This window comes from Chanodichthys erythropterus, chromosome 17 (genome assembly GCF_024489055.1).
Source record: "Chanodichthys erythropterus isolate Z2021 chromosome 17, ASM2448905v1, whole genome shotgun sequence".
Lineage (NCBI taxonomy): Eukaryota > Metazoa > Chordata > Actinopteri > Cypriniformes > Xenocyprididae > Chanodichthys > Chanodichthys erythropterus.
In genome coordinates this window covers 25,747,500-25,774,776 of record NC_090237.1, presented here as the reverse complement: position 1 = coordinate 25,774,776, position 27,277 = coordinate 25,747,500, and the positions used below count along the sequence as shown (strand labels likewise).

The 27,277-nt window shown below is 34.8% G+C and overlaps 2 protein-coding genes across 3 annotated transcripts in view; both read left to right on the top strand.

Moving 5' to 3' along the window:
- The first annotated feature begins 1,256 nt into the window (after positions 1 to 1,256).
- sostdc1a (sclerostin domain containing 1a) lies at positions 1,257 to 4,295 on the top strand. The gene is made up of 2 exons (XM_067365557.1): positions 1,257 to 1,455; positions 3,380 to 4,295. The coding sequence occupies exons 1-2, from the start codon at positions 1,257 to 1,259 to the stop codon at positions 3,772 to 3,774; spliced, it is 594 nt and encodes a 197-aa protein (XP_067221658.1). The 3' UTR covers positions 3,775 to 4,295.
- Positions 4,296 to 6,789: 2,494 nt separating this feature from the next.
- The window catches only part of crppa (CDP-L-ribitol pyrophosphorylase A), a 42,789-nt gene continuing 22,301 nt past the window's right edge, over positions 6,790 to 27,277 (top strand). The window contains exons 1-7 of one of the 2 annotated variants that reach the window (XM_067365555.1): positions 6,790 to 7,499; positions 8,198 to 8,471; positions 14,083 to 14,232; positions 17,679 to 17,783; positions 18,233 to 18,278; positions 23,437 to 23,525; positions 25,468 to 25,548. In XM_067365555.1, the coding sequence (XP_067221656.1) occupies positions 7,219 to 7,499; positions 8,198 to 8,471; positions 14,083 to 14,232; positions 17,679 to 17,783; positions 18,233 to 18,278; positions 23,437 to 23,525; positions 25,468 to 25,548 (1,026 nt within the window). In that variant the 5' untranslated portion in view covers positions 6,790 to 7,218. The remainder of the gene's footprint in view (positions 7,500 to 8,197; positions 8,472 to 14,082; positions 14,233 to 17,678; positions 17,784 to 18,232; positions 18,279 to 23,436; positions 23,526 to 25,467; positions 25,549 to 27,277) is intronic. The other variant, XM_067365556.1, reaches the window with a different exon arrangement.

The following is a 27,277-nucleotide window of genomic DNA, read 5'->3' as shown; positions in this document are numbered from 1 at the left end:
GCGAGATGAAGGTGCGTCACGCATAATTTGGCAAATGATCTTGATTTTCCTGTGGGGGAAAAAAAAACTAAATAAATAGAAAAATAATTCGTGGTGCTAAATGAACAATGAACTATATAACTAAAGTGCAGTCTGTAAATCTTCTTGTCTCAGCCATAGACTGTACCTCTTGTTTGATTGATGACCAATCATACCTCAGCATTGAGCGCGCGCACCCCTGACAGCACAGGAAACGCGCACGCTGGTAGCGTCATGGGAAACTTTTGGTTGCTGCTTTTTTCTTTGCTTGTCCATGAGGTGGCAGGCTTTTCCTTAAAACCTTGTTTCCACCACGTGAAGAATAAGTTTATGGCAGGTCCATTTGATTTTGCATTGTTTTCATTATTCATTACTTCCTTTGAATAGTAGAGAATATGCAAATTCAGGTAGGGGCATGTTTTTATTTCTTAACTCTCAAATATTCTATCTATCTATCTATCTATCTATCTATCTATCTATCTATCTATCTATCTATCTATCTATCTATCTATCTATCTATCTATCTATCTATCTATCTATCTATCTATCTATCTATCTATCTATCTATCTATCTATCCTGTCAGTCTGTATCATGAAATAGTGTCTTCTTTAACTTAAAAACAGTACAATAGTACGCATTAGCCTACTACAGTATACACTGCAGTATTCAGTGGCCTAGTTGCTAGTAGTTTATCAATCAATCAGTCAAACAATTAATCAGTCAGTCAAACTCATCTTTGCCACAAGGAATGAAGTCGTTTTCACCTCATTTTCAATAAACAGATCGAATCAGCTTGCCAGACAGATTATTGTTGATTAATTGCTGTTTAAATGAGGAAATATGTTTTTCGTGAGTAATTTCACAGTAAATACTTTGTGGGCAGATTGCTTGCAACACCCTTTAAAAAATGATGCACAAAGTTTGCTTATATAAAGAGCTCAGTGTTTAACAGCACAAACATCTCTAAGTGAATTAGGGGCTCTCGGGGAGTCCAGTAACCATTAATTTGACTCCAGATGTTGGAGCAGCACATCACCGGGTCGAGTGTTCGACTGGGTGTGGTTTGGGGGAGAGACCGCGCGTGTTTTATCATTCCGCTCACCTGAGCCTTTGCCAAAGCTGGAGGCGGGAGCGTATATATACTGTATATATAAGCCCAAGACATGATAGTGAGTGAGAATCATTCAGATTCCAACAGCATCTCTTCACTGCCTGCGGGTTATTATTTCACCTCACCATGTATATAAACGCACCCGAATCGTGCAATCTCATGTTTTTATTTTGCTTTTTAATACGGAGTGGCCTGACTTTGAAGAATGATGCTACGGAGATTTTCTACTCTCATGTGGTCAGTCCCGTTGAGGATAGTACTCAGAGCAACGCGTCTCTGAATCGCGCGCGCACCGGTGGAAGAGGCTTCACTGCGCACGAGAGAGGTGAGTTCACGCGCCTTGCTATTACACTTGTTTTTAGTTGTTATTTTAATTTTCTTTTTAAGAAATGGTGTTTAAAGGGATCATTCTGGTGTTTTGTTTAGAATTAACATTTCGAATAAACCTGTTTTATTGACATTTCTCTATGGAAAGTGACAATTTTGACAAACGCTGTTTGAATCTTCATTTGATAGCTGCAATACCAGCTAACGTTACACTGAAAAAAACCCTAAAACATGATTTTTTTATTTTTTTATTTTAAGACACATCAACCTATACACTAATTTACCACCAATACCAATTTTTATGGGCTAAATTAGGTAGAAATAGCTCTTTAAGATACAAATTTCAGGTTGCTATACTTTTTACAGTGTAATTTCCCACACATCAACTTGAAAATCTTTAGAAAAAATGTTAAAAAATGTTGTCCCATTATAAATTTAAAGTCAACTAAACTCAATTTAAATGAACACAATTTTAAATAAATGTTTAAAACCTAAAAAAACAAACATATATCCAATGTTTTGGTCACATGGACTGGTCTTTTCCCCGAATTTCTACATTAATTTGTTTTTAATTATGTTAGCAAATAAATATGAGACTAAAACAGAAACAGACTGCTGACATTTCACTATTTGCTCTGGTGAATATTTATATTTTTTATGACTGAAAGTCAATTTCTGTATAGTCATATAGACATACTTTATACCTTGCCCATCTTCCACCGTTATTGCCCTGGAAAAAAAGGTAATTTAACACATGTTGACCTAGTGGGGCATGTTGTCACACAATATGGGGTAAGTTGTCACAATAAAAACCACCATAAACAGTCTATTACAGCCTTTGCAGCAGAATGTAAACAGTAAAATCTCTATTAATGATATACAATTCATTGTTTCTCTACATTTTAAGGTCAAAAGTTATCCATGCCTTTTAGGTTTATGGCATAATTCTATAGGAAATTATATGGATTACATAGTCTCTTGGCTCACAATCGCACCGGGCAGCAGAGATAAAAGAGTGCCGAGCAGCACAATGTGTGCTGCTGACAGAATCCTGTCAGACTGGGAAAGTGGAGGTGCATCTCAGTTTTTCAGGAAGTCTCCAGGGGGAACCCTGTTTGTTTCGAACGACCGTAACTTGAAGTAGCTAAGGAAGAAGAAAATGTCCCTCCGATCCTCATTCATCACGTCCTGTCACAGAGAGAGGGGGGTACATTGTAACTGAGGTGTGTTGCTGCTGTGTGAATGGATTTTGGCTTGGGTTACGTTGACAAGAGGCACTGCTCTGAGGCAGAACAATGCTGACAGTATAGCCAGCAGCACCGGCGAAATCTGACAATAAGAGGCTCAGAGTTGTCATTCATCTGTACGCTAAACCATTTCCGCTCAGTACAGAAATGAAGCAAACAGCATATCATCCATTCGACTGTTGTTTATGTCTGCTCACAAACCGTGAAGGAACACTTTAGAACGGCACCAAGTCTTTCTTCATTGATCCTTAAAGATTTATTCCACAATAATTTTCAAATATATGCAATTTGGCTACCAAAAGTATCTTGAATGAAATAATGAAATCAACCATTTTTTTTTTTTTATGGAATATTGCAGTATTTTTTATAAATGATTTATCCGTACACATCATGTTTTTTAATACATGTGGCCTCTTTAATCAAAATAACTTCCCCTCACTCTTCCATTGACATCTCTTGTCGTTTACCGGTGAGAGGGCGGAACAACCTGTCAATCACATGAGATCGACCAATAGCAAACCACAACCATCCAACCAATTCCCAGTGGACAAGTCCCGCCCTACATTTTTTCTTGTTTGAGAAGCTGTTTCACTTAGATGTACGTCAAAATAGGGAAGAAAGGACTATCGCAACTTCCATTTCATGCCAACCTTAAATTTTTACTTTGTGTTACAGAACAAGTCCCAGTCGGCTGCAGAGAGCTGCGATCCACAAAGTACATCTCAGACGGCCAGTGCACCAGCATAAACCCCGTTAAAGAACTGGTGTGCACGGGACAGTGTCTTCCTGCTCAGATGCTGCCCAACTGGATCGGTGGATACGGTAGGAAGTTCTGGAACCGGCGAAACAGTCAGGACTGGCGCTGCGTGAACGACAAAACCCGGACCCAACGGATTCAGCTCCAGTGCCAGGATGGCAGCACCAGGACCTACAAGATCACAGTGGTGACCTCCTGCAAATGCAAAAGATACACACGGCAGCACAACGAATCTGGAGTCAAGTCAGAGGGATATGCTCATACACAGATAAAAAAGCAAAAAAACAAAGGGGGCACTGGAACGGAACGCTAAATGAGTCTCTGCTCGGATTGAGCTACTAGACTTCCCCATTTAAATGAACTCAGTATGAACGAGAGAGCTTGTGACGTCGGCTCACAGGAGCACTGAACTTTCTTTGTGCTGCCTTTGTGAGCAAGTGCAGGGCTCTGAGTTCACTGTGAAACTTAGAAGACTAAATCTCATCATCAACATAATCACAATTAACATGCAGCCCATGTGACCCTGATGCGTCGAAAGAGATTGACGATGACAACTGCATATTGCATTACGAAAATGATTAGAAACATGCCTGCGATTCTAATAGTTTTTGTCATCACTGCTTGATATGTGTGGTAATCACTTGCTGTAGTATATACTTTTAAGTGTTCGGCAACAATAAGAGCAGTTCTCAAACTCGGGAAATGCATAGCTACATGTAAATTAAATGTCTGTACATATACATATGCATTTGTTTGTGTAATTAATTGTTTTGCAGGACCTTTATGTATTAAAAAATGTAATATTGTGACGTATAAGCTGATGTAATATATTTTGCCTCGACTTTGAAACATTTTAGTTTGTGCAAGCATTATTCAGACAATATATTGCACTATAGTGACAATGCTCATATTGGCTATATGGTGTAAAAACATTAAAATGAAAACATCTGAAAATGTCTCGGTATAATAATTTGGATCTCTGGATGAGATGACACATTATAATAGTCCAATAATTCAATACATTTTTGAATTAATGGACCAATGTACCACCAACATGCTTATTTTTTTCATGTAGTTTATATAAAATAAACTTAAGAACAGGTGACAACGTACGTTCTAAAAACATTAAAAATGATAAATAATATTAAATTAAAGGGTTAGTTCACCCAAAAATGAAATTCTGTCATTTATTACTCACGCTCTGCTGTTCCACACCCGTAAGACCTTCGTTCATCTTCAAAACACAAATTAAGATATTTTTGATAAAATCCGATGACTCAGCGAGGCCTCCATTGACAGCAAGATAATTAACACATTCAGATGCCCAGAAAGCTACTGAAGATGTATTTAAAACAGTTCATGTGACTACAGTGGTTCAACTTTAATGTTATAAAGTGATGAGAATACTTTTTGTGCTCCAAAAAAAATAAAAAAAAATAATGACTTTTCAACAATATCTAGTGATGGGTGATTTCAAAACACTGCTTCATGAAGCTTCGAAGTTATATGAATCTTTTGTTTCAAATCAATGGTTCGGAGCGCCAAAGTCATGTGATTTCAGTAAATGAGGCTTCGTTATGTCATAAGTGTTTCGAAATTTCAATAGTTCACGTGACTTTGGCAGTTTGACGTGATCCGAACCACTGATTCGAAACAAATGATTTGTAAAGCTTCGAAGCTTCATGAAGCAGTGTTTTGAAATCGCCCATCACTAGATATGGTTGAAAAGTCATTATTTTGTTTTTTTTGGTGCACAAAAAGTATTCTCGTCGCTTTATAACATTAAGGTTGAATGACTGTAGTAGGGCTGCACGATTAATCGCATGCTATTCTCACGCGCATTTCGTCAGTAAAGCCGGTTCCCTGATTACCGCTAAATCGCCATCACCTGCTTTTAAACGGAGCGCCTTTTAATAGACGGAGCCGTAGTTCACGGACAAGCCACGCAATGTCGCGTTCATTATCGCAGGCGATTCATCTGCGATATGAACGCGATATTGCGTGGCTTTTCAGTGATCTACGGCTCCGTCTATTAAAAGGCGCTCCGTTTAAAAACAGGTGATGGCGATTTAGCGGTAATCAGGGAACCGGCTTTACTGACGAAATGCGCGTGAGAATAGCATGCGATTAATCGTGCAGCCCTAGACTGTAGTCACATGAACTGTTTTAAATATTTTAGTAGCTTTCTGGGCATTGAAAGTGTTAATTATTTTGCTGTCAATAGAAGCCTCTCTGAGCCATCGGATTTTATCAAAAATATCTTAATTTGTGTTCTGAAGATGAACGAAGGTCTTACGGGTGTGGAACGACATGAGGGTGAGTAATTAATGACAGAATTTTCATTTTTGGGTGAAATAACCCTTTAAGACTAACATTTCATGTGCAAATATAAAGACAAGGCAGGGTGAACACACCATACTTAATAATTTACATTTTTACTAGCTGCCAATCATCTGCTGCCATCACAAAATCATGACAAGGCTCTATGACAAGGTATCGACATTTAAAACTAGTTAGTATCTATTTTTTTGTTGTTGTTGTTATTATTAGTGAATTATTTACTCATTTTTGTTAATAGTATTTAGTTACTAGTGATTAATTTTAGTTTAGTTCTTTTTCAATAGTGACCACCAGTCTATAACTATTCATTACTTACTACCAGTGTTGGGGGTATAATGCATTACAAGTAACTTCAGTTAAGTAATCAGATTTCTTAAAAAGTAATGCATTACTTTTCAATGTACAAATGAATATCTGAGTTACTTTTTCAAATAAGTAACACAAGTTACTTTGTTTTCCCATTTATTGACCTACTGTACAGACATGAATTTGAATTTCCTTCAACCTGAGAAATTTTATTTTGTAATTAAAATACAAATAAACAAGCACAGCTCAGGTGAGAAAAAGTAATGCAAAAGCATAAAAAGTAACTAACACAATTAGTTGTAATAGAGTAACTTTCCCAAACACAGCTACTGTTTATTCTTTAGTTATCTTTAGTTTTATCTTAGTTATTTAACTATTCAAATAGTTAGTTTTCCTAGTAAGCTATTAATTGAATAGGCACTAGAAAAATTCTTATTAGTAGGCTAACACTTTATTGAGGGTACATTTACACAACAATGTAAAAAAACGGAAACATTTTTATCTTCACATATATGGGTACGTTTACACGACAACGATATGCTTAAAACTGAGAAGTTTTTCCTTTGAGTTTCCCGATACAGATGACACCATTGCGATGAAGACTGAACATGTAATGCGCATGTGCGTGCCGTCATCGTTCTCACAGTTTGTTTTTGTTGTTACACAGAGACGATAACGGTATCGTTTCCAAAAACTTGTACTGAAACCCGTTCTCAAAAGTTTGTGTTTTCAGGCCCCTAAAAAGCCGTTGTTGTGTAAATGAACGAGCAAAACGCACAAAAAATTTCCGTTTTATTTGAAAATGGTGTCATGTAAACAGCCCCAAGTCTTTTAATGTGAACTTTTCATAACATATAACAAATAGTCAAAAAAGTGACAAAAAAGTTACTGTCATTTAAAAATGTTTCTTGCATGCATTTCGATTCGGAATGCAATTTTAACAAACATTAAATGAGATAAGTTCACAGCTGCTGCAGTCTATGACAGACTCAGTCTGATAAAGAGGAGCCACAGGAAAGCTGCAACATTACTGCCGCGAAACACTGCTCAAACCCCGCTAACCACCCGAACACAGAATGCAAAATACCGGTTTACAGACAGCGTTCTTTCCATGAACACGGTTGCCGCAAGTGAGGAATTTATTAAAAACGCTGGAGAAATGCAGCAAGAGCGCTGTTCTTCCTCCGACAGGCCTCTGGATCCCGGCGGTCTGCTCACACACGACGCCGAGAGGAGCGCTGCCCGGCTCGGGTGCGCGGCGGTGGATTTCCCGGTAGCTGTAGTTCTGCCCGCGGGAGGCTCCGGAGAGAGGATGGGACTGCCCACACCGAAACAGTTCTGCACCATTCTTAACAGACCTCTGATAAGCTACACAATTCAAGCCTTTGAGAGGTGAGACTGACCTTTCCGTGTCCGTGAGCACACGAAACTGATTTTATTAACCTAAATACTTGACTTGTTGTTTGTTTTTAGCAGATGAAAACAGCATAACGATAAATCATTATGCCTGTCACAATTACGTCCATTAGTTTGACAAAAGGACTGTCTTCCTCCCAAGTAAACGGGCAGCAGTCCAAGGACACCTACTGCATGTAGATCTTGGCCAGAACAGCCTTTTCAGTCCTTATTAAGAACATCTGCAGATGCTGCAGAACTTGGGAAATACTAAAAGCACTTGACATTGACTTGGCATATTTAATAAACTACTCTGTGAAGTAAAAGTTAGCTGCGAGTTTCATATTTAAAAAGCTGTCACTTCAATTTTCAGGGACAAAAGCATCAACTTAGAGCTGCTGTAATTCATTTTTTTGGGGGGGATATTACATTAAAACATGCAGACTATATGACAGATGTCACCTAAATAAGCTTCTTAAGATATTAAATTACATTTGTCTCTGTTCTGTTCTTCCATACTCTATAGTATGCAAAAGATTAGCATGCCAGAATATGTAGTACTCATATAAAAAATACTAAAATAACACTGGTTACACCAGCATAACTTGTTCCCTGTCTAACTCCATTGTCTAAGCGATTATGTTGTATTATCTTTTTTTAACACTAGACCTGTTTTGTCTGTATATTCTTGACAGATTATCATGGATCGTAACTGTTGTCGTTGTGGTTGCTACAGAGAATCATGACTTGATGCTGAATATTGTCCGGAAATTTAATCACACAAAGGTAAAAGTAGTCCACGGAGGAACCACCAGACACAGGTCTATCTTCAACGGACTTCAGGCCTTCAGTAACACTACTGACTCACTGACGCCTAAACCAAAAGTGGTCATCATCCATGATGCTGTACGTCCCTTTGTGGAAGAAGATCTTCTGCTGAAAATCACCCTAGCAGCTAAAGAGCAAGGGGTTTGTTTTCTCTGCTTTATCCATATATTGTTTCAAAATAGGGCATTTTTATGGTTGTTAACAGTGTGGCTGGAGCTTTTTTTGTATTATCATCAATGTTTTATTTAGTTTTTGTTCATGGATTATGTCTAACGGTGGTTTGAAGGCAAAAAATTAAAATATAAATATAATGTATGCTACCATATAAAATAAAATATAATTATGCTGCCATATAAACAACCCAAAATTGAAGTAAATTAAACACAAGTTAAGATTTAATTCAAATATTTTTGTGTGTGTGTCTGCCATATGGAGTAATTAATTTTAAAACACTCCCTGAAATGTTTGCGGTGATGAATGTCTAAACACTCCCCTCATAATCTGCTGTACCACATGGTCCAAATGCCTGTGAAAGTCAGGCTACCTAAAGCTGTTGAAGGAGAATTCCTGACGCAGACTTCAGAGATAGCCATGTCTGACTGAGAAGCTGTTATATAATAAATATGAAAAACTCCAATCAGAGAAATTTATATTAATTAATAAATATTTAAATTAATATTTTTAATATTAATTAATTGAATCTTTAGATATGTTGCAGAACAGAATTTTCCACCTTTCCAAGGTAAACGTATTGAAAGTGGAAACAGAATAACTCAAATTTAATGGTGCCATAGAAATTGAAAATTGAATTTACCATGGCATAGTTGAATAGTTGAGTTCAGTACATGGAAGTGACATACAGTGAGTTTCAAACTCCATTGTTTCCTCCTTATATAAATCTAATTTGTTTAAAAGACCTCTGAAGAACAGGCAGGATCATTAATATGTACGCCCCCAATATTTGCATATGCCAGCCCATGTTCAAGGTATTAGACAAGCCAGTATTAATGTCTGGATGTGCACAGCTGAATCATCAGACTAGGTAAGCAAGCAAGAACAATAGCGAAAAATGGCAGATGGAGCAATAATAACTGCCATGATCCATGATATCATGATCTTTTTAGTGATATTTGTAAATTGTCTTTCTAAATGTTTTGTTAGCATGTTGCTAATGTACTGTTAAATGTGGTTAAAGTTACCATCGTTTCTTACTGTATTCACGGAGACAAGACTGTTGTTATTTTCATTTTTAAACACTTGCAGTCTATATAATTCATAAACACAACTTCATTCTTTATAAATCTCTCCAACAGTGTGTAATGTTAGCTTTAGCCACGGAGCACCATCAAACTCATTCAGAATCAAATGTAAACATCCAAAAAAATTAGTGATCGACCGATGTATCGGTTTACCGATATTTTTCCCGATATTTAAGCATTTTTCCATAATCGGGTATCGGTTTTGTAATATCGGATTCGCCGATTTACGGCGCCATCTTGTGGCCGTTTTGAGACTTCCTCCGTCTGAGGAGATCAGTCAACAACAACTCAGCGCACAGGTAAAGTATATGTTCTACTTTGTTTGCTTTAATTAATCAACTTTATTTAACATAACAGACATGCACAAATGAGATCTGAGACATAAATTCCTGATATAGTTAATTTATGCAGCTTGTTTCTAAACAATTGAGACGAACTCATTGAGTCACGTCATGTCCTGCCCCAATAAAGACGTAACTTTACATGAATTAAATAAAAAGACGTGAATGAGTGAATGTTGAAAATAAAAGCGCTGAATTTAATTCTCTATCTGTTGTATTTGCTCACCATTAGTCTAGAAGAAAAAGTTCGTTCATATTGCTTAGCAACTGACGGATGATCAGGAGGCTTAAGCACGGCCACTGAATGAAACTTTTGACAAGATTATCTTGTTTAAACACCCTAGATTATATTATCATTTACTACATAACAATTATTTCGCTAATACACAAATAAATATAGCCTACCGCTTTGTGGAAATTAATTATTTATTATCTCCATGCGTGATCGCGGTTGATTAAGTTATAGTCAAACAGCACTTTGTCAATTGGCATTTCATGATTTAACGTTAGATTAAATTCGGATCATAAAATGCCAACTGACAAGTGCTGTTTAACTTTATTAGATTATACAATCATTTGATTTACTACATAACCATTATTTAGTTAATACAAATCTAAATAAATGCAGCTCTGTGGAAATTATTTAGTATCTCCACACGCGATCGCGGTTGAGTAGCCCAATTTATAGTTTTGTGTAAATGCATAGATAAGTTACAGCACTTTGTCAGAAAGCATTTCATGATCTAGACCGACTAAACATAATAATTAATAACACTAGTTGGAAAATGCAATGATGTATGCTGTTTTGTTTGTTACTTTCCTGACAATGTTATATAGTCCAGCTAATATTATTCAGTAAAGTTTTTTTTTTTTTTTTTTTTTATGCAAGGAGGGAGTGATTGTTATAAATAAAATGGTTTGTTCAGCTCATTTGTGTTGTAATAATTGTCAAAAACAGAAGTATAACAGTAAATAAATATCGGTTCTGCATATCGGTTATCGGGTACATAAACATGCAAATTATCGGTATCGGTTATAAAAAATCAATATCGGTCGATCACTAAAAAAAATACTATACTTACATGATCTGATATGCTGCATGACGAACACTTTTACAGATCCATTTTGAGGGTTATATTAGCTGTGTGAACTTTGTTTATGCAATGTATTATAGAGTCGTGAGCTTGGGGGCGGGGAGCGCGAGCATTTAAAGGGGACACAAACTGAATCGCCATATATATTTAATGATGGCCCCAAAATAGGCAGTTAAAAAAATGACTAAAAAAAAAAAATCTATGGGGTATTTTGAGCTGAAACTTCACAGACACATTCAGGGGACACCTTAGACTTATATTACATCTTGTGAAAAAGCATTCTAGGGCACCTTTAATGGTTAAATTAAATGTAAGTAATCAAAAAGCATGTCTTGTTAGTTGAAACCATACAACTTGTACAATTTAATAATTTATTAATTAATTTTTATTAAATTAAGTTTAACAAAATAAATAAATTAATTTATAGGGACTTATATGAAATGTTTTTTTCCTCAAATTCCATTTGTTTTCTTTTCCATTAATGGTTTAATTAAATTGTATTAATCAAATAGCATGACTAATCAATTGAATTTATAAAACTTATAAAACTAAAAAAGATTTATATATATATAATATATAGCAAGAATATATAGCAATAATAGGCTCATATGAAATGTTTTTTTTTTTTTTTCAGAAATTCTGTGGTGTTTTATTTTTTCTGAATTTATCATTTAATAAAAATGTTTATCATAAACTAGGGTAATCAAATGAAGGCATAAAACATTACCAGTTTATTAAATCTTTTTAAATATAATCAAATGAACATTCCTTTTATTTTTTGGCGAACAAAATTTAAAGTGTTAAAATTAGGGGTGTAACGGTGCACAAAAGAGGGTTCACTATGGATTTGGTACAGCAGAAAACTAAACATAAAATTGCTTTTTTTTTAATTAAACAGTGGTTTCTTAACAAATTGTGTTTCTGTCTTTAAATATATTTAAATTATAACAAAGTTTCTTAAGGATAAAAAAATTATCTCTGCTGATGCTATGAACTATGTAGGGAGCCCTTACTTGAACATTATGCTACTATAATGTTAAAGGTTAACAACTAAACCCAAACTATTAGTCTAAATTCAATCTCTTTTTATTTTTAGATATAATAATCAACACTCAAATAACAAATTGTATGCAAACATTTAAGCTGCACATAAGGCAGTATTTGCATTAACTTCTAAATCTAATTATAAAATTAAGTTTTACTCCAATTCGTTGTTGATTTATAATCATTTACACAGTGACTGTCATTTTCACGACAGATTTATTTAAACATACATTAAATAATCAAGACCTCACTAACAGGTTAAGTAAAATATAATGAATATATGGGCTAATAGAAATTTTGGACTCTGAATGGCTTTTCTGAGGTAAATGCATGACATTGTTTACAAGCTGTTTTATTGACGTCTTTCCGCGGTTGAAATACTGATTGAGAGATTACACGAGTTATGACCGTTTCAGTAAGTTGTACTGTACCTTTCAACATACCTTTAGATGTTCATTCATGTTTATTCTGTAGCTAGTTTTAAAGAGGAAGAGATGATCGTGTTCGTTCGTGCTTTGCTTGAACTGAGGTGCCTATGCAGTGATCTGTCACACCACATCAAAGTGCGTCAAAACAGCATTTTCTGTTTGAATTTTGTGATTTTGTGAGCAGAATTTAAAGGATGACACTTTGTTTCTTATCAAAAATAACAAAGCGCAGAGCTTATTGTGATAATTGGTGGTTAATGGTGGTTAGACTAAAACGCTGAATTCATCGTGTAGGGCCTGCTGCTATTGTCTTATCCACCTGTCTTTGTCCGTTGTCGAAATTCACTGAGAAATCAAAGTGTTCCCAAACAGGAGACCTTAATGTTGCAATGTAATGCATTCTGTACACACATGCACCATACTGAAAGCCCTGTACCGAAACGGTTCGGTATTAATATGTGTACATAATATATATACAATATATAAGAAAAATAGTTTGATTATTCCTTTAAGTTTTAATAATTGTATTATTATTATTTTTTATTATTATTATATTACTTTGAGAGGTACATTTTAATTTACAGTAATAATATATTTCTGTCACAATTTCTTGTGAACAAGTTTCTTGTTAAACCAAACTTTTATTTTGTTGGTTAATCGTGAAGATTTTTGAGTTTCTGTGTGTACAATACAGGATGTGATAGTTTTTCTCAAATGAAATGGTGAAATGCTGGTGAAGTGAATCTCAGAGCAGCTCTGGAGACGAAGTTTGTGTTCATGTCCTCATATAGTGAGAAGGCAGATGCTGAAAACACGAGATTCATGGATGCTTCAGTGTAGTTTACGAAACCGCGCCATTCGTCCACACAGAGACACGTGAAAAACATGAATTCCTATTTAAATGGTCCTTTCGCAGTTAAATATCCACAAATGCTTATCCATATTAAGTGTACAGCCCTACAAACCCCATGGATTAATTCTGTGATGTTTTCAGCATTGCAGAAATCATAGGGCCCTAAATAATATTTTACAATACTACAGTTTTAAAATAAATATAAAAAACTCAAAAAAGAGAATCTCTTTTAATATCTATGAATTTTCAGATATGCTACAGAACCAGAATCGCTACCTACAGAATATTCCACCTTTCCAAGTTAAACGTTTTGAAATCTGTATCAGGAACAGAATAATTTAGCAGAAGACGAGAAATTCTGCTTCATTTGTGGTTTGACTGCATTGCGGCCTGTTCCAATGTCCATAAATCACTAAGATAAACATATTGTTGACACCTCTCAGCACTACTCCTTACAGCATGAAACCGGATAAGATATTTTAGCAATGTTTTTGCTGGCTTTGATACGTGAGGTTCAAGATTTCTGTAATTTTCTTTTAAATCTCCTCTCCAAGGCTATGACAAGGGCTGGAAAGCAAAACCCAGATGTTTATGAAACGCTCATAAGAATTTGAGAAGGATAGTGATTCATTGCCTGACCCAAATGCACCATTGTTTAGTAATCACGAATAAACAGATTTTCACAGGGCATGTTTTTAATTGTCCTATTGTCCACCTTTCTTGTTCTTTCCAGGCCTCGGGTGCAATACGTCCTCTGGTGTCCACAGTTATTGCAACCACGTCAGAAGGGTACCTGGACCACTCGCTTGAGAGAGCGAAGTACAGAGCCAGTGAAATGCCTCAAGGATTTCTTTATGATATTATTTTCCAAGCCTACCAGCAGGTATGAGCAACCTATGCATATTTATTAGTTAGCTTAAACCTCATTTTTAATGTGCAAAGAACATTAAAGTTGACTGATAATACAAGCCTCAGACACCTTGTGACTTTTATTGTAATATTGGGCATCTCAATATTTGTTTTTATATGTATTTGTTATAAAAAAAAAAAAAAAGAAGCTTTTTCACAAGCTGTAATATAAGTCTAAGGTGTCCCCTGGATGTGTCTGTGAAGTTTCAGCCCATAGATTTTTTATTATTCATTTTTTTTAACTGCCTATTTTGGGGCATCATTATAAATGCGCTGATTCAGCGTGCTTCCCCTTTAAATACTCACGCTCCCTGCCCTGAAGCTCGCAACTCTATAATACATTGCATAAACAAAGTTCACACAGCTAATATTACCCTCAAAATGGATCTTTACAAAGTAACGAAACATTTAGAAAGACAGTTTACAAATATCACTAAAATATCATGATAATCCTGGATCATGTCAGTTATTATTGCTCCATCTGCCATTTTTCGCTATTGTTCTTGCTTGCTTACCTAGTCTGATGATTCAGCTGTGCAGATCCAGACATTCTGCCCTTGTCTAATGCTTGAACATGGGCTGGCATATGCAAATATTGGGGTCATACATATTAATGATCCCGACTGTTACGTAACAGTCAGTGTTATGTTGAGATTCGCCTGTTCTTCGGAGGTCTTTTAAACAAATGAGATTTATATAAGAAGGAGGAAACAATGGAGTTTGAAACTCACTGTATGTCATTTCCATGTACTGAACTCTAATTATTTAACTATGCTGAGGTAAATTCAATTTTCAATTCTAGGAAACCTTTAATTATGTCAGATAACACTTCAGCAAAACATGGTCAGGTCAAAGTGTCTGAATAATTTTTGTCCCACATTTTTATCAATTTTACTGGTAGTCCACTGTTTGAAGAATTTTTGGTTATAATATGTCACAGTTTACTTTATTTTGCTATCCTCACTTACATAAATGAACTATAGTGTCCTGCACCCACTAGTATTACCAAAAATGTCTGAATAATTTTTGGTTTGACTATCTATCTATATCTACATATATCTAAATCTAAATCTATATTTATTTATGCACTGCCAATGTTTTTTAAGCTAATTTTCAATGAGATTCTTCAATCTTAATATTTGTTTTTATATACATTTTTATAAAATCTAAATTTTTTAATATAAAATATTAATGTAAATATTTATATTAATTACTATATATATATATATATATATTAATTAAATACATATTCTGTAATTTAAATAATTATTTATTATTATGTTATTATATTTATTATTTATATTAAATTTATGCACTGCTCATTGAGTTTTGAACCCAGTATTCTTTGTGACTCTTTTTAATGTAGTATCCAATGCGTTTGGAGCTTACTACAACAATTACCTCATTGTGACAAAGAAACTCTCAGTGATCAAATCTTGGAGTAACTTTCCTCTTTTGTTCATTGTACCTGAGATTTGCATAAATCCACAGTTTCTTCTGCTCTAAGGCACTGCGACTTGAGTATTATTATATTTATTCCCATGGTAGTGTGTTGTGTGTCAGAAGAATAAATCATAATGGTTTATTCTGGCCTAGGTTACGTAGCTGACTGCAGAATAGCAGTTTTATTGCTGTATTTTCTCTCAAGATCCACTCAAACAATGCTTTCACAGAAACTGTGCTTTTTCATCCAGACAAAGGTTTCTTGTGAAAGTGGATTTTACCTCGTTTATAGCCGCAGGACTTTGTAATCTTTGGATTTGATTTAGCCTTTGGTCAAACTTTCGATAATGGTAACAGATAGAAGTGTTAAAAAGAAGCATTGAGATTTATAGGAGCGCTGAGAGGACCATTTTTCGCGTGCTGAATTTTTTGCTCCTGGAAAACTTTGATTTCACGGTCCTGTTGATTTTGGCTGCGATATCGAACATTGGCGTGAGTTTTCTGTGTCAAGTCGCAGCTGTCCGTCCTTAATTAATTCTAAATAAAGATAAAACCATGACATAGAGAAATACAGAGAATGAGGCAATCTGAAGAATGGGTAATATCAAGCCCGCTTGGGTTACCTGACACCCCGGCTCTTCTGGGGCTTTTCTTCTCCAACCCCAACAGTGAAGGGTCTGTGAAGATTTATATGCTTCTCCTTGCTTTTTGAACCCAGTTTTCTATGAGAGACTGCCATCACGTGACATAAGGCAGTCCATACTTCTTTTTTATGTAGTATTCAGCACGTTTGACGCTTTTTACAATGGGGGTTATTTCAGGTGGGTGTTTTGAGTGAGGGTTTTTGGATGTAGCCAACGGCCATGTGTCAACCCTCTCTGTGGTAGACTCGAAATGACTGATGCCATTTCAGCATGCCATCCCATTGAGTCTCAGAGAGCTTGAGCTGCACAAAAGAAGAGACATCCAACCCCGTGAGGGTCTGGCTGTGTGTTGATGAAAAGGGGGAAAAATGCCAAAGGTTAAATGATTGCAGGACTTTCTCCTTTAATTTGCCTTGAAATCACAGAGCCCTGTAAGCGAAGCTCTCCCCTCCACCCAGGATGAAATATTGCTGTAGATATTGCCCTCCTAACGTCTCGGGTGGCATGATTTAGCTTGTGTAATCCAACCGCTGTCTTAGAGCGATTCGCTTCAAGAACTCTATTCAGCTTTTTTAATGTGTTACCAGGATCAGGGACTTTTTTTTTTCTTTTTTTTTTTTTCTTACAAAAATCGTACATGCCTTGATGCTCATTTCTGTTAGAAACAGTCCTTCATGACCTCAGAAGTTATTTCCTTCACAGGTGACTGGAGGTTTTCTTCCCCAGTATTTTTGTCTTGTTTTCCAGTAACAATATCAAAGCATTCTTAAATCAAGATGCAAATACTTGAGAAGCAAAATGACATAAGATAACATGTCTTAAAAATATATGAAAATTAAGCAAATATGCACTTAAAATATCTGTCAATGGGGTAAAAATAATTCCCTTTAAATGATTTTTTTTATTATTATGCCACTGGCAGAGATTTTTTTTATTTATTTTAAGCATCAAGCCACAAAATGTTGATAAGTTTTGATAAAACAAGACTTAATTTTGCTTCTCATGTAAATGTATCTTGATTTAAAAATGTTTAGAAAATTTTTTTGCAGTGCACCTATTTTTTTTTTTTTGTATTTATTTTATTTCAAGAAAAATTATTAACCTTGCATCCACTTTTTAATTAAAAATATATTTAAACATTTCGTTAAATTCTGCTGTTTGTCACTGTTTTCATCAAGCTTCTCAAGTAAATGTAACTTGATTTTAAGAATGTTTAGATATTTGTACTGGAAAACAAGACAAAATTTGTATTATTATTTTTTGCAGTGCATCAAACTACAGGGCTTCTTGTTTAATTTTGTTCTGTATTTTTGTCCCGATTGTTCCTTTGCAGTGCAGTGAATTTGACTTTGAGTTTGGCACAGAGTGCCTACATTTGGCCCTGCAGTACTGTGGCACGAATGCAAAGCTCATAGAGGGACCACCGACTCTGTGGAAAGTAAGCAACAAAAAGTTTGACTTTTTCGCAGCCATGTATATAATTTATGCCATAAATTGCAGGTCCAAAAGTCTTGAAAATGCATTGAAAAATGTTTCAGTTTTTGTTTTTTCCCCATTTAAATTTATAAAAAAGGTCTAGAATTTATAGTTTACTAATTTCAGAAATTCATTTGTGTTCTTCGTTTCTACTTGTTATACTGATCCACTGTAATTAAACAGTTTGTATTCAGTCAGCAAAATGAAAAGTTGAAGTATAATAACTAGTGGTCTCAGACTTTTGGACCTCACTGTATGTGTATGTGCAACAAACCGTAAATCATTCCTAACAATGTGTACAGCCATGAAAACTAATATTCAGTCATATTTGGCCCATTTCTACCATACACAAGCAGTTATTTTTGCACAGTCCTTTAATGTTATTTTATAACACTTGTTTATTTTTTGTAGGTAACATACAAGCGAGATCTAGCAGCTGCGGAGGCTATTATTAAAGGTATTGAATTTATGTTGTGCAATAAAGAAATAAATATTTCATAGGCCACCGATTTTAGTCTTTGCTGGGAATACAATATTGCCATTCACTGTTGTTATTGCAGAGTTGATCTTGTTTAATTATGCATTTGAACTGGGCAAGTCAAAATAGATCATTTTCCACAGTTAGAGACAAAAACAAACTGTTAGTAAAGTGTATGTAAATATACAAAGAGAGGCTGTGAACCACAGAAGCAAACCGCCATTTCAATATGTCTACTTGCTGTCTTTTTATATACAAACAATCTTTTTAAGACAAATTACAAAGGTGACCTATTGTGACCTGTAAGTATGCCGACCAAGCAGCATGCCAGTTTTCTGGTTTGGACAGAAATCAAAGAATTGGACAAAACCTTCTATTTTGCCATTAAGTACAGTATTTGGTGGTTAAATTGTATTAGTGGTTCAAATATAGTTCCTTGTACTCAGTTAATAAGATTATGACCCTGTCTATTCAATCAGTGCATTAAGCTGCTGTTGGCTTGTAACCCATTTCCATAATGCCAACCTACGTGGAATAAAGCAACAAATTGCCTAAGAACATTTTATACTTGGCTGAGAATTGTCCTCTTACCACTTTCTGATGTCTGTCTTTACAATCAAGTATCCCTCTGGCTGTTTTTATAGTTTCCTTTACCTAGTCCACTATATCCCTGTTTTTTTATCCCTGTTTTTACCTTTGGAGAAAGGTTGGGAAAAAGCCATTTATCCTTGAGTTTAAAAGCAAGGATTGTTACTAAGACTTAACTTTGATAGCTTTCTGTATGAAAGAAGCTCATGAACCTCCTGTGTACTTGAGATAAAATGCCTGAAGTGTTAAACATTTATTGCACATTGTTTAGTTTTTTTTAATTTTTATTACATAAAACTTGTTCCTTAAGTGTTGTCCAAAGTAGACTTTGGTACCAAATCAGTACTGAAATTTTAAAAATGTGACCATACCAGCATTTCACCTAGCATTTTGAGCACTGTTGAGCTGATTCTTAAACACCTCTGATTGGCCATTTTGTTCACATGCTTAACAGATATGTCTGTGATGGGCTACAGTGATTTTGTCACCTAGTTTTCTTAGTCCTGTGTCAAATATTACTTTTAGTTTTTATCATATTTAGTCAACCTTGTCCTGTTTTTGTTTAGTTAAGTTTTAGTCGACTAAATGGCTGAGCATTTTACTCTCGTTTTAGTCAATGGAAACACATTTTTATCATATTTTTGTCACACTGTATAATGGTTAAAATGATAAAAAAATATATTATTTTGCTCAATTTTAATTGCAATTGTTGTCGTTTGGGAAATTTATTTTTACATTTCATCAGAAGTTGCTCTTTCATCAATAAGCACAAATCAACAGAATATCGATTCATATGCATGGTTTATTTAACCTCATCTTGTGTACAGATTTATTAAAGCCAATCAATAGCCTAAGCTAAATAAACACCAAAGACTTTAGATATACACTCGCCCTGTCTATGTTATTAAAACTGGTAAAACAAAAAACTAATCTCAAATATTATAACAGAGAAACTCCTAATAGTTTCTCTCCCAATAATTCTACGTTGCATTAAAGGGTTAATTCACCCAAAAATGAAAATAATGTCATTAATTACTCACCCTCATGTCGTTCCACACCCGTAAGACCTTCATTAATCTTCAGAACACAAATTAAGATATTTTAGTTGAAATCCGATGGCTCAGTGAGGCCTCCATAGGGAGCAATGACATTTCCTCTCGCAAGATCCATTAATGTACTAAAAACTTATTTAAATCAGCTCATGTGAGTACAGTGGTTCAATATTAACATTATAAAGTGACGAGAATATTTTTGGAGTGCCAAAAAAAAACAAAATAACGACTTATATAGTGATGGCCGATTTCAAAACACTGCTTCAGGAAGCATCGGAGCATAATTAATCAGTGTGTCGAATCATGATTCGGATCGCATGTTAAACTGCCAACGGCTGAAATCACATGACTTTGCCGTTCTGAACAACAGATTCGATACACAGGTTCACTGTGCTCCGATGCTTCATGAAGCAGTGTTTTGAAATCGACCATCACTAAATAAGTTATTTAGCTTTTTTGGCGCTCCAAAAATATTTTCGTCGCTTTATAATATTAATATTGAACCACTGTGCTCACATGAACTGATTTAAAAATGTTTTTAGTACATTAATGGATCTTGAGAGAGGAAGTGTCCATTACCTATGGAGGCCTCACGGAGACATCGGATTTCATTTTTGGGTGAACTAACCCTTTAACCCTTTGATGCATAACATGGGTCAAAAATGTCCCGGCTGAGTTTTTATTTTCTATATCTTTGCAAGAAATTAATTTCATCATTCAGTATTCCAGGTATTCCTCAATTAACTTGTTTTTGATCATCACAAATCCTCATTTAAATGTTTTCTTTCTTACTTTTTTAATAAAAATCATTTTTGTATCACTACCCTTCTAATGCGCAACATGGGTCAAAAATGACCCGTATTCATAATTTCAATAACGGTTGAGTGTTTCTTTGCTGAATCTTTAAAAAAAAAGTATTTTATCATTCATTTATTCCAGGTACTCCTTAAATATCTTGTTTTTGATTGTAAAAAATCAATGTTCATTTTTTTCTTTCTTACTTTATAAACAAACACAGTTTTTGTTTGTCTACATCAATTTTACACACATGGGTCAAAAATGACCCGTATTCATTTCCTATGTAATTTCAATAACGGTTGAGTGTTTATTTGCTGAATCTTTGAAAGAAATGTATTTTATCATTTATTTATTCCAGGTATTCCTTAAATATCTTGTTTTTGATTTTCTATAAATAATTGTTTATTTTTTCTTTCTTACTTTATAAACAAACACAGTTTCTACATCAATTTTACACACATGGGTCAAAAATGACCCATATAGAAATCTTTAATATTTGCAAATTTTTGCAAGTAGGAACATATTTACTGCAGACAACTGTTCATCTGCCACACATCTCACATCTTAAAAAGGCTACTTTTGTATATTTGATGGATGCAAGTCTTATTATTTTTAATATATTAGGCTATATATTTCACAATTGGTCACCCTTTAAGTCTGTCAGTGTTCCTGAAAAGTAACAGTTTTGGACATATACAACATGGGTCTAAAGTGACCTGAATGAGTTATTACTTTCTATATCGCATATATTACAATAAATTAATTTTATCATTCATTATTCTATCTATTACTCAATAAACAATTCCTTATTTTAATTTTTCCTTTTTGAATATTTTTTTTTTTTTGTGTCATTACCATTCTAAAGGCCAATGTATACCTCACTTTTGTATGCGTATATGAGGATCAGCATACAGATTTTTGTAACTTTTTATAATTTCCGCTGGATTTCTGTAACTGTATGTGCAACCTGCTCATACACATTTAAATTGCGTTTGACTGTGCACAAAGTACACTTTCAGCTTTTTTTTACAGTGATGTCATCATCCACCTCAGTTCTGTTGAGGACCAGCCACTAACACTCTAGATAAAGAAATTCAAAAGCACTGTTGATCGATACACTTATTATATATTTTCACTGTTGGACAGAAACCTTGTTCAAAACTGTTACTTTTCAGGAACATTGATAGATTTAAAAAGTGACCAGTAGCATTTGTTTATGACAAAAAATACAAATTATGAAATATAATATATAGCCTATTATATGAAATATAATATGACTTTCATCCATCAAATATACAAAAGCAGCCATGTTGAGAGGTGAAATGTGTGGCAGATGAACAGTTGTCTGCAGTAAATATGTTCGTACTTGTGAAAATTTGCAAAGGTTTCTATATGGGTCATTTTTGACCCATGTGTGTAAAATTGATGTAGAAATACAAAAGCTGTGTTTGTTTATAAAAAAATAAAGAAAAAATAAAAACAATGATTTGTTAAAATCAAAAACAAGATATTTAAGGAATACCTGGAATAAATAAATGATAAAATACATTTCTTTCAAAGATTCAGCGAAGAAACACTCAGTCATGACTGAAATTACATAGGAAATGAATACGGGTCATTTTTGACCCATGTGTGTAAAATTGATGTAGACAAACAAAAACTGTGTTTGTTTATAAAGTAAGAAAGAAAAAATGAACATAATGATTTTTGATTTGAACAAAGAAACACTCAACCGTTATTGAAATTATATAGGAAATGAATACGGGTCATTTTTGACCCATGTTATGCATTAGAAGGGGTTTTCATAGCTTATGCATCAAAGGGTTAATGTTTCTCTATTAAAACAATGGTGAAAAAGTCTGTACATATTTCCACACAGAGGTTGCGTAAGTACAATCAGCAACCACAATCACAAACAATACAGTCAAGATCCATGACAGAACACAGACAGGCTGAATGACATTTTCATTTAAGCAGAATACTTTAAATGGAGATCGCTGAACTCCAGTTCAACTTTGCCGTGTGTCGGTGTTTTCAAGTCATGGCGCCTCCGCATGTTGATATAGTCACAGTTATCATTAAATGGCCTTATTATCGTCTCGTCATCGTCTTGTCTTAGTCAGGGGAAAAAACTTAATTGACGAACATTTTTCATCATAGATTTCATTAACGAAATTAACACTACTTTACACACAAGAACACATAGCTTTTATTTTATTTTTCAAGAAAATTATTGAGCCATTCAAATGAGTGTGTTTTTGTTTTATTTTATTCTTTTTTTTAATTATTAGTTTGTCACTATATTTTGATCCAGTTTTTATATTGAATTATTTTTTTAAAAGTTTTGTTCAAGTTTAATGTGGTTTTCATTGTTTTTGTTCCAGATAAATACTACTTCAATTGTAAAAGTAAACTATATTATTTTATAGTCGTATTTAAGATATTGAAGATATTTAAGAAAGACCCCTGTAGATCCATTTAAGTTCTCTTTTTTGTGTTTTACCCATGTTGACCTTAGCTTCAATATTGTGAATTTGTAGTTTAGCTGACCAACACTCTCAGAGCAGCTTTTCCAACACTGACTTACAAACAAGTTTAAATTACAGTGACTAAGGCTAAATCAAATATACTCAGTATGGCAGTGATCTTTACTTTATTATCCATTTAGTCCTGAAACATTCTTTTCATTTTCCCTTCAGAGACACTTTCGATGTCAGCCTGTATCATTGCAGGAGCTGAAGCAGAAGCTGTTGAGTTGGCCAAAACGCTTCAGAAAAATCTGAACATGGTATGTTGAAGATGACATCTCTCTTCTTACGGTTTGGTTAAAATAGGATTTTCTTAGGAATGCGTTGAGTATCTAGATGTTTAAAGATATCTATCTCCATCTCGACTCCCTTTACCCCAATTTCCTATGCCCCAACTCCCTTTACAAACCCCCCACCCCAACAACCAAGCTTTCACCTGCATGAAGAGTTACAGATGGCTTGAGCAATAATCTAGCCGTACCATTGGATGTAATTGCTGAAATGGATAAGGTGTCTTGTACAAGTGTGACCACCTTCCCATTTATTCCACTTTGATTTTTGGAGGCGGTCCAGCTTGAGACATGTCTTCTCATTGTAGCTTTCACGGTAGGAGATCCATCTTCCTGTGCACTGACAAAAAGGAAATATGACGTGTTACATTCGGGCTCCGTGCAGTGGAAGCCCATCCTCCTTTGTAGCCGTTCCAAGTTCTTCATCAAGCACATGTCCTCCTCTTGATAATGTTGCAAACATGAGAGCACCCAGCGTCCCGTACGGCTGATTGGTTCCAGACGTTGCCGCTCCCCCAGGTGCCGGTCGGGGTCAGTTCTCCCGAGCTGTTCCTGCGACTTGAGGGAGATGAAAGAAAAGCAGGAGATTACAGATGAGGAACTGAATTTGTCCCAGTGCCATTTGGTAAATATAATCCCCATTACAGTGTCTCCATTACAGCGATGTGGAACTCGAGTTGAGCCCATTCCAGGCGTGCAGGTGGTACGATTGGCCTTGGCTACGTGTTTTGGTTATAAAGGACAACAGAGAGTGATAAGATGATCCTTTTAGCGAGATGTAATAATTACACCCATGTACGCTGCAGATAAGACCTGGAACGGGTTGCCGCCGACTTTCATCAAAGGCTCATGTTCACTAGGGGCAAACACTTTTTGCTTGGATTAAAGTCTGAATCCGTGCACCATAAGGTGCAGATCTCGAACGTGACATTTCGTATATGACTGAGAGTGATATTCACATTCCTCAGCTGTGGTAATTCAAGATAATTTAGTACTGAGAGCATGTAGGTAGTGTATATATCATCTTAAGCCACGTAAGTAAATCTCACACGAAAAGAAGTCTTTCGATTTACACTTTAAATCCATCGGAGACTATAAAATTCCATTGACTACATGTAATCCTGGCATTTCAGTGATACTGCATAACTCTTGGCTGTAATGTATTCCTACGTCAACCTCGGATTAAACCACAACATGAGCCGACATGATTCCCAACACGTAACTGTGGTTAAAATTGAACCCCTTGTCTGGTAAAAAGACGTTTCTGTTTTTGAATGGTTTACAAATCCCTAAGAATGATCAGAAAGGTCAGTTCTTTGAAAATGTCTGGAAATTAAAGCATTACCAGAATTTTTGCACAACCTATAACGCCTAATGAGGACTAAGTGTGTGGCTTGTTGAATGTGATTGGTTTTTTTTTGTGGTTTTGGTCATTATGAACTGCTTATTCTTGGTCTGCCACCATTCAAATAACCTGTGAACAGCATCTCGTGTGGGCTCAACAGCCCAACCTGGTTCAGATGTCGAAATGATCTCGTAAATCCACAGCTTGGAGCGAACTGGTTTTTGTCTAAAGCCGCGGTTGGTTATCTTTCAAGAGCGAATAAGTCCCTGCATATGTTTCCAATAGCCATTTCATATTTCCAATTTTCTCGTCAAGGTCGAGTCCGTGCCAAACACTTCTGTTTATTTCTGTTTATTTCATCTCTGTACAAGATATTCGACTAGGCCAGGGACAGGATATGATTTGATTTGAGGACTATGATAGGATTTCATATGTATAGCATCTGTGGTTGTGTTGCTTTTTATGAAAAGGGATGAGTCATTACATCTTAATAAATAATATTTTTGTCTGCCGTGATTGTGAGATTGCTTGTTTTATTGATTTTGGGCTCTTTTCTCCTGCTCTCAGATGGAGACAGACGTCATTTCATGTGCAAAGGAGAATAATACAGAGTACCTGTCCAAAACCAGAAACTTCATACACATATCTGTACGTCAACGGTAGACGCATGCACAAGTAATTACACGTTAAACTCCACATAAATCAAATTTGACTTTCTTATTGCATGTAACTGGTCTTATTGTGAATGATTCATCTGTTAATATAATATTATATCCAAAATAGTTTGTCTTAAAATCTTGAATCGAAATATAATAAATTGGATCTCCCTCTGAAACAACTTTACATTTTTTTGAAATTAAATTAGATTTTTGACTTTTGATTCATTCTGCTAATCTTTTTGAAACAAGTCTCTTATGTTCACCATGGCTGCATTTTTTTTTATCAAAAATATAGTAAAAACAATATTGTGAAACATTTTTAAATAAAATAACTTAAAGGTGCCCTAGAATTAAAAATTGAATTTATCTTGACATAGTTAAATAACAAGAGATCAGTACATGGAAGTGACATACAGTGAGTCTCAAACTCCATTGTTTCCTCCTTCTTATATAAATCTCATTTGTTTAAAAGACCTCTGACGAACAGGCGAATCTCAACATAACACAGACTGTTACGTAACAGTCGGGATCATTAATATGTAAATTGTCTTTCTAAATGTTTCGTTAGCATGTTGCTAATGTACTGTTAAATGTGGTTAAAGTTACCATCGTTTCTTACTGTATTCACGGAGACAAGACTGTCGTTATTTTCATTTTTAAACACTTGCAGTCTGTATAATTCATAAACACAACTTCATTCTTTATAAATCTCTCCAACAGTGTGTAACGTTAGCTTTAGCCACGGAGCACTATCAAACTCATTCAGAATCAAAACATCCAAATAAATACCATACTTACATAATCTGATATGCTCCATGACGAACACTTTGTAAAGATCCATTTTGAGGGTTATATTAGCTGTGTGAACTTTGTTTATGCTGTTTAAGGCAGGCGCGAGCTCCGTGGGTGGGGAGCACGAGAATTTAAAGGTGCAGCAGCCTGAATCGGTGCATATTTAATGATGCCCCAAAATAGGCAGTTAAAAAAATGAATAAAAAAAAAATCTGGGGGGTATTTTGAGCTGAAACTTCACAGACACATTCAGGGGACACCTTAGACTTATATTACATCTTTTGAAAACACGTTCTACGGCACCTTTAAAATAACTAAATTTAAATAACTTTTCTATATTTTTAAAATGTAATTTATTCCTGTGATGGTGAAGCTGAATTTTCAGCTTCATTACTCCAGTCTTCAGTGTCACATGATCCTTCAGAAATCATTCTAATATGGTGATTTGCTGCTCAAGAAACATTTCTTATTATTATCAATGTTGAAAACAGTGCTGCTTCATATATTTGTGCAAACCACTACATTTTTATGATTGTTTTATAAATACAAAGTTCAAAAGAACAGCCTTTATTTGAAATATAAATATTTTGTTACATTATAAATGTCTTTACTGTCACTTTTTTTCAATATAATGTGTCCTTTTTGAATAAAAGTATGAATTTTTATCAAAAAAAACTTTCTGACCTCAAAGTTTTGAACAATAATGAATATATTATCGTGATTCAGTCAATTCCTGATGGGTAAGTTATATTTATTGTTTAACTATATAAATATAATAATACAAAAATATGATGTTTGATGTAAAAACGTAAAACATTTCTAATCAAAACCCATAATTGGTGTACTGTAGCATATATTAAAAGTGCTATATAAATGCCTCATTCATTCATAAGAAGTTCTATTTAATCTGAATAAGTCTACTGCAC

Excerpts from the sequence above, each read along its gene's own strand:
- sostdc1a (XM_067365557.1), top strand. The coding sequence starts at position 1,257 with ATGTATATAAACGCACCCGAATCGTGCAATCTCATGTTTTTATTTTGC. Across the intron at positions 1,456-3,379 it reads CTTCACTGCGCACGAGAGAG|AACAAGTCCCAGTCGGCTGC; the intron begins GTGAGTTCACGC and ends TTTGTGTTACAG.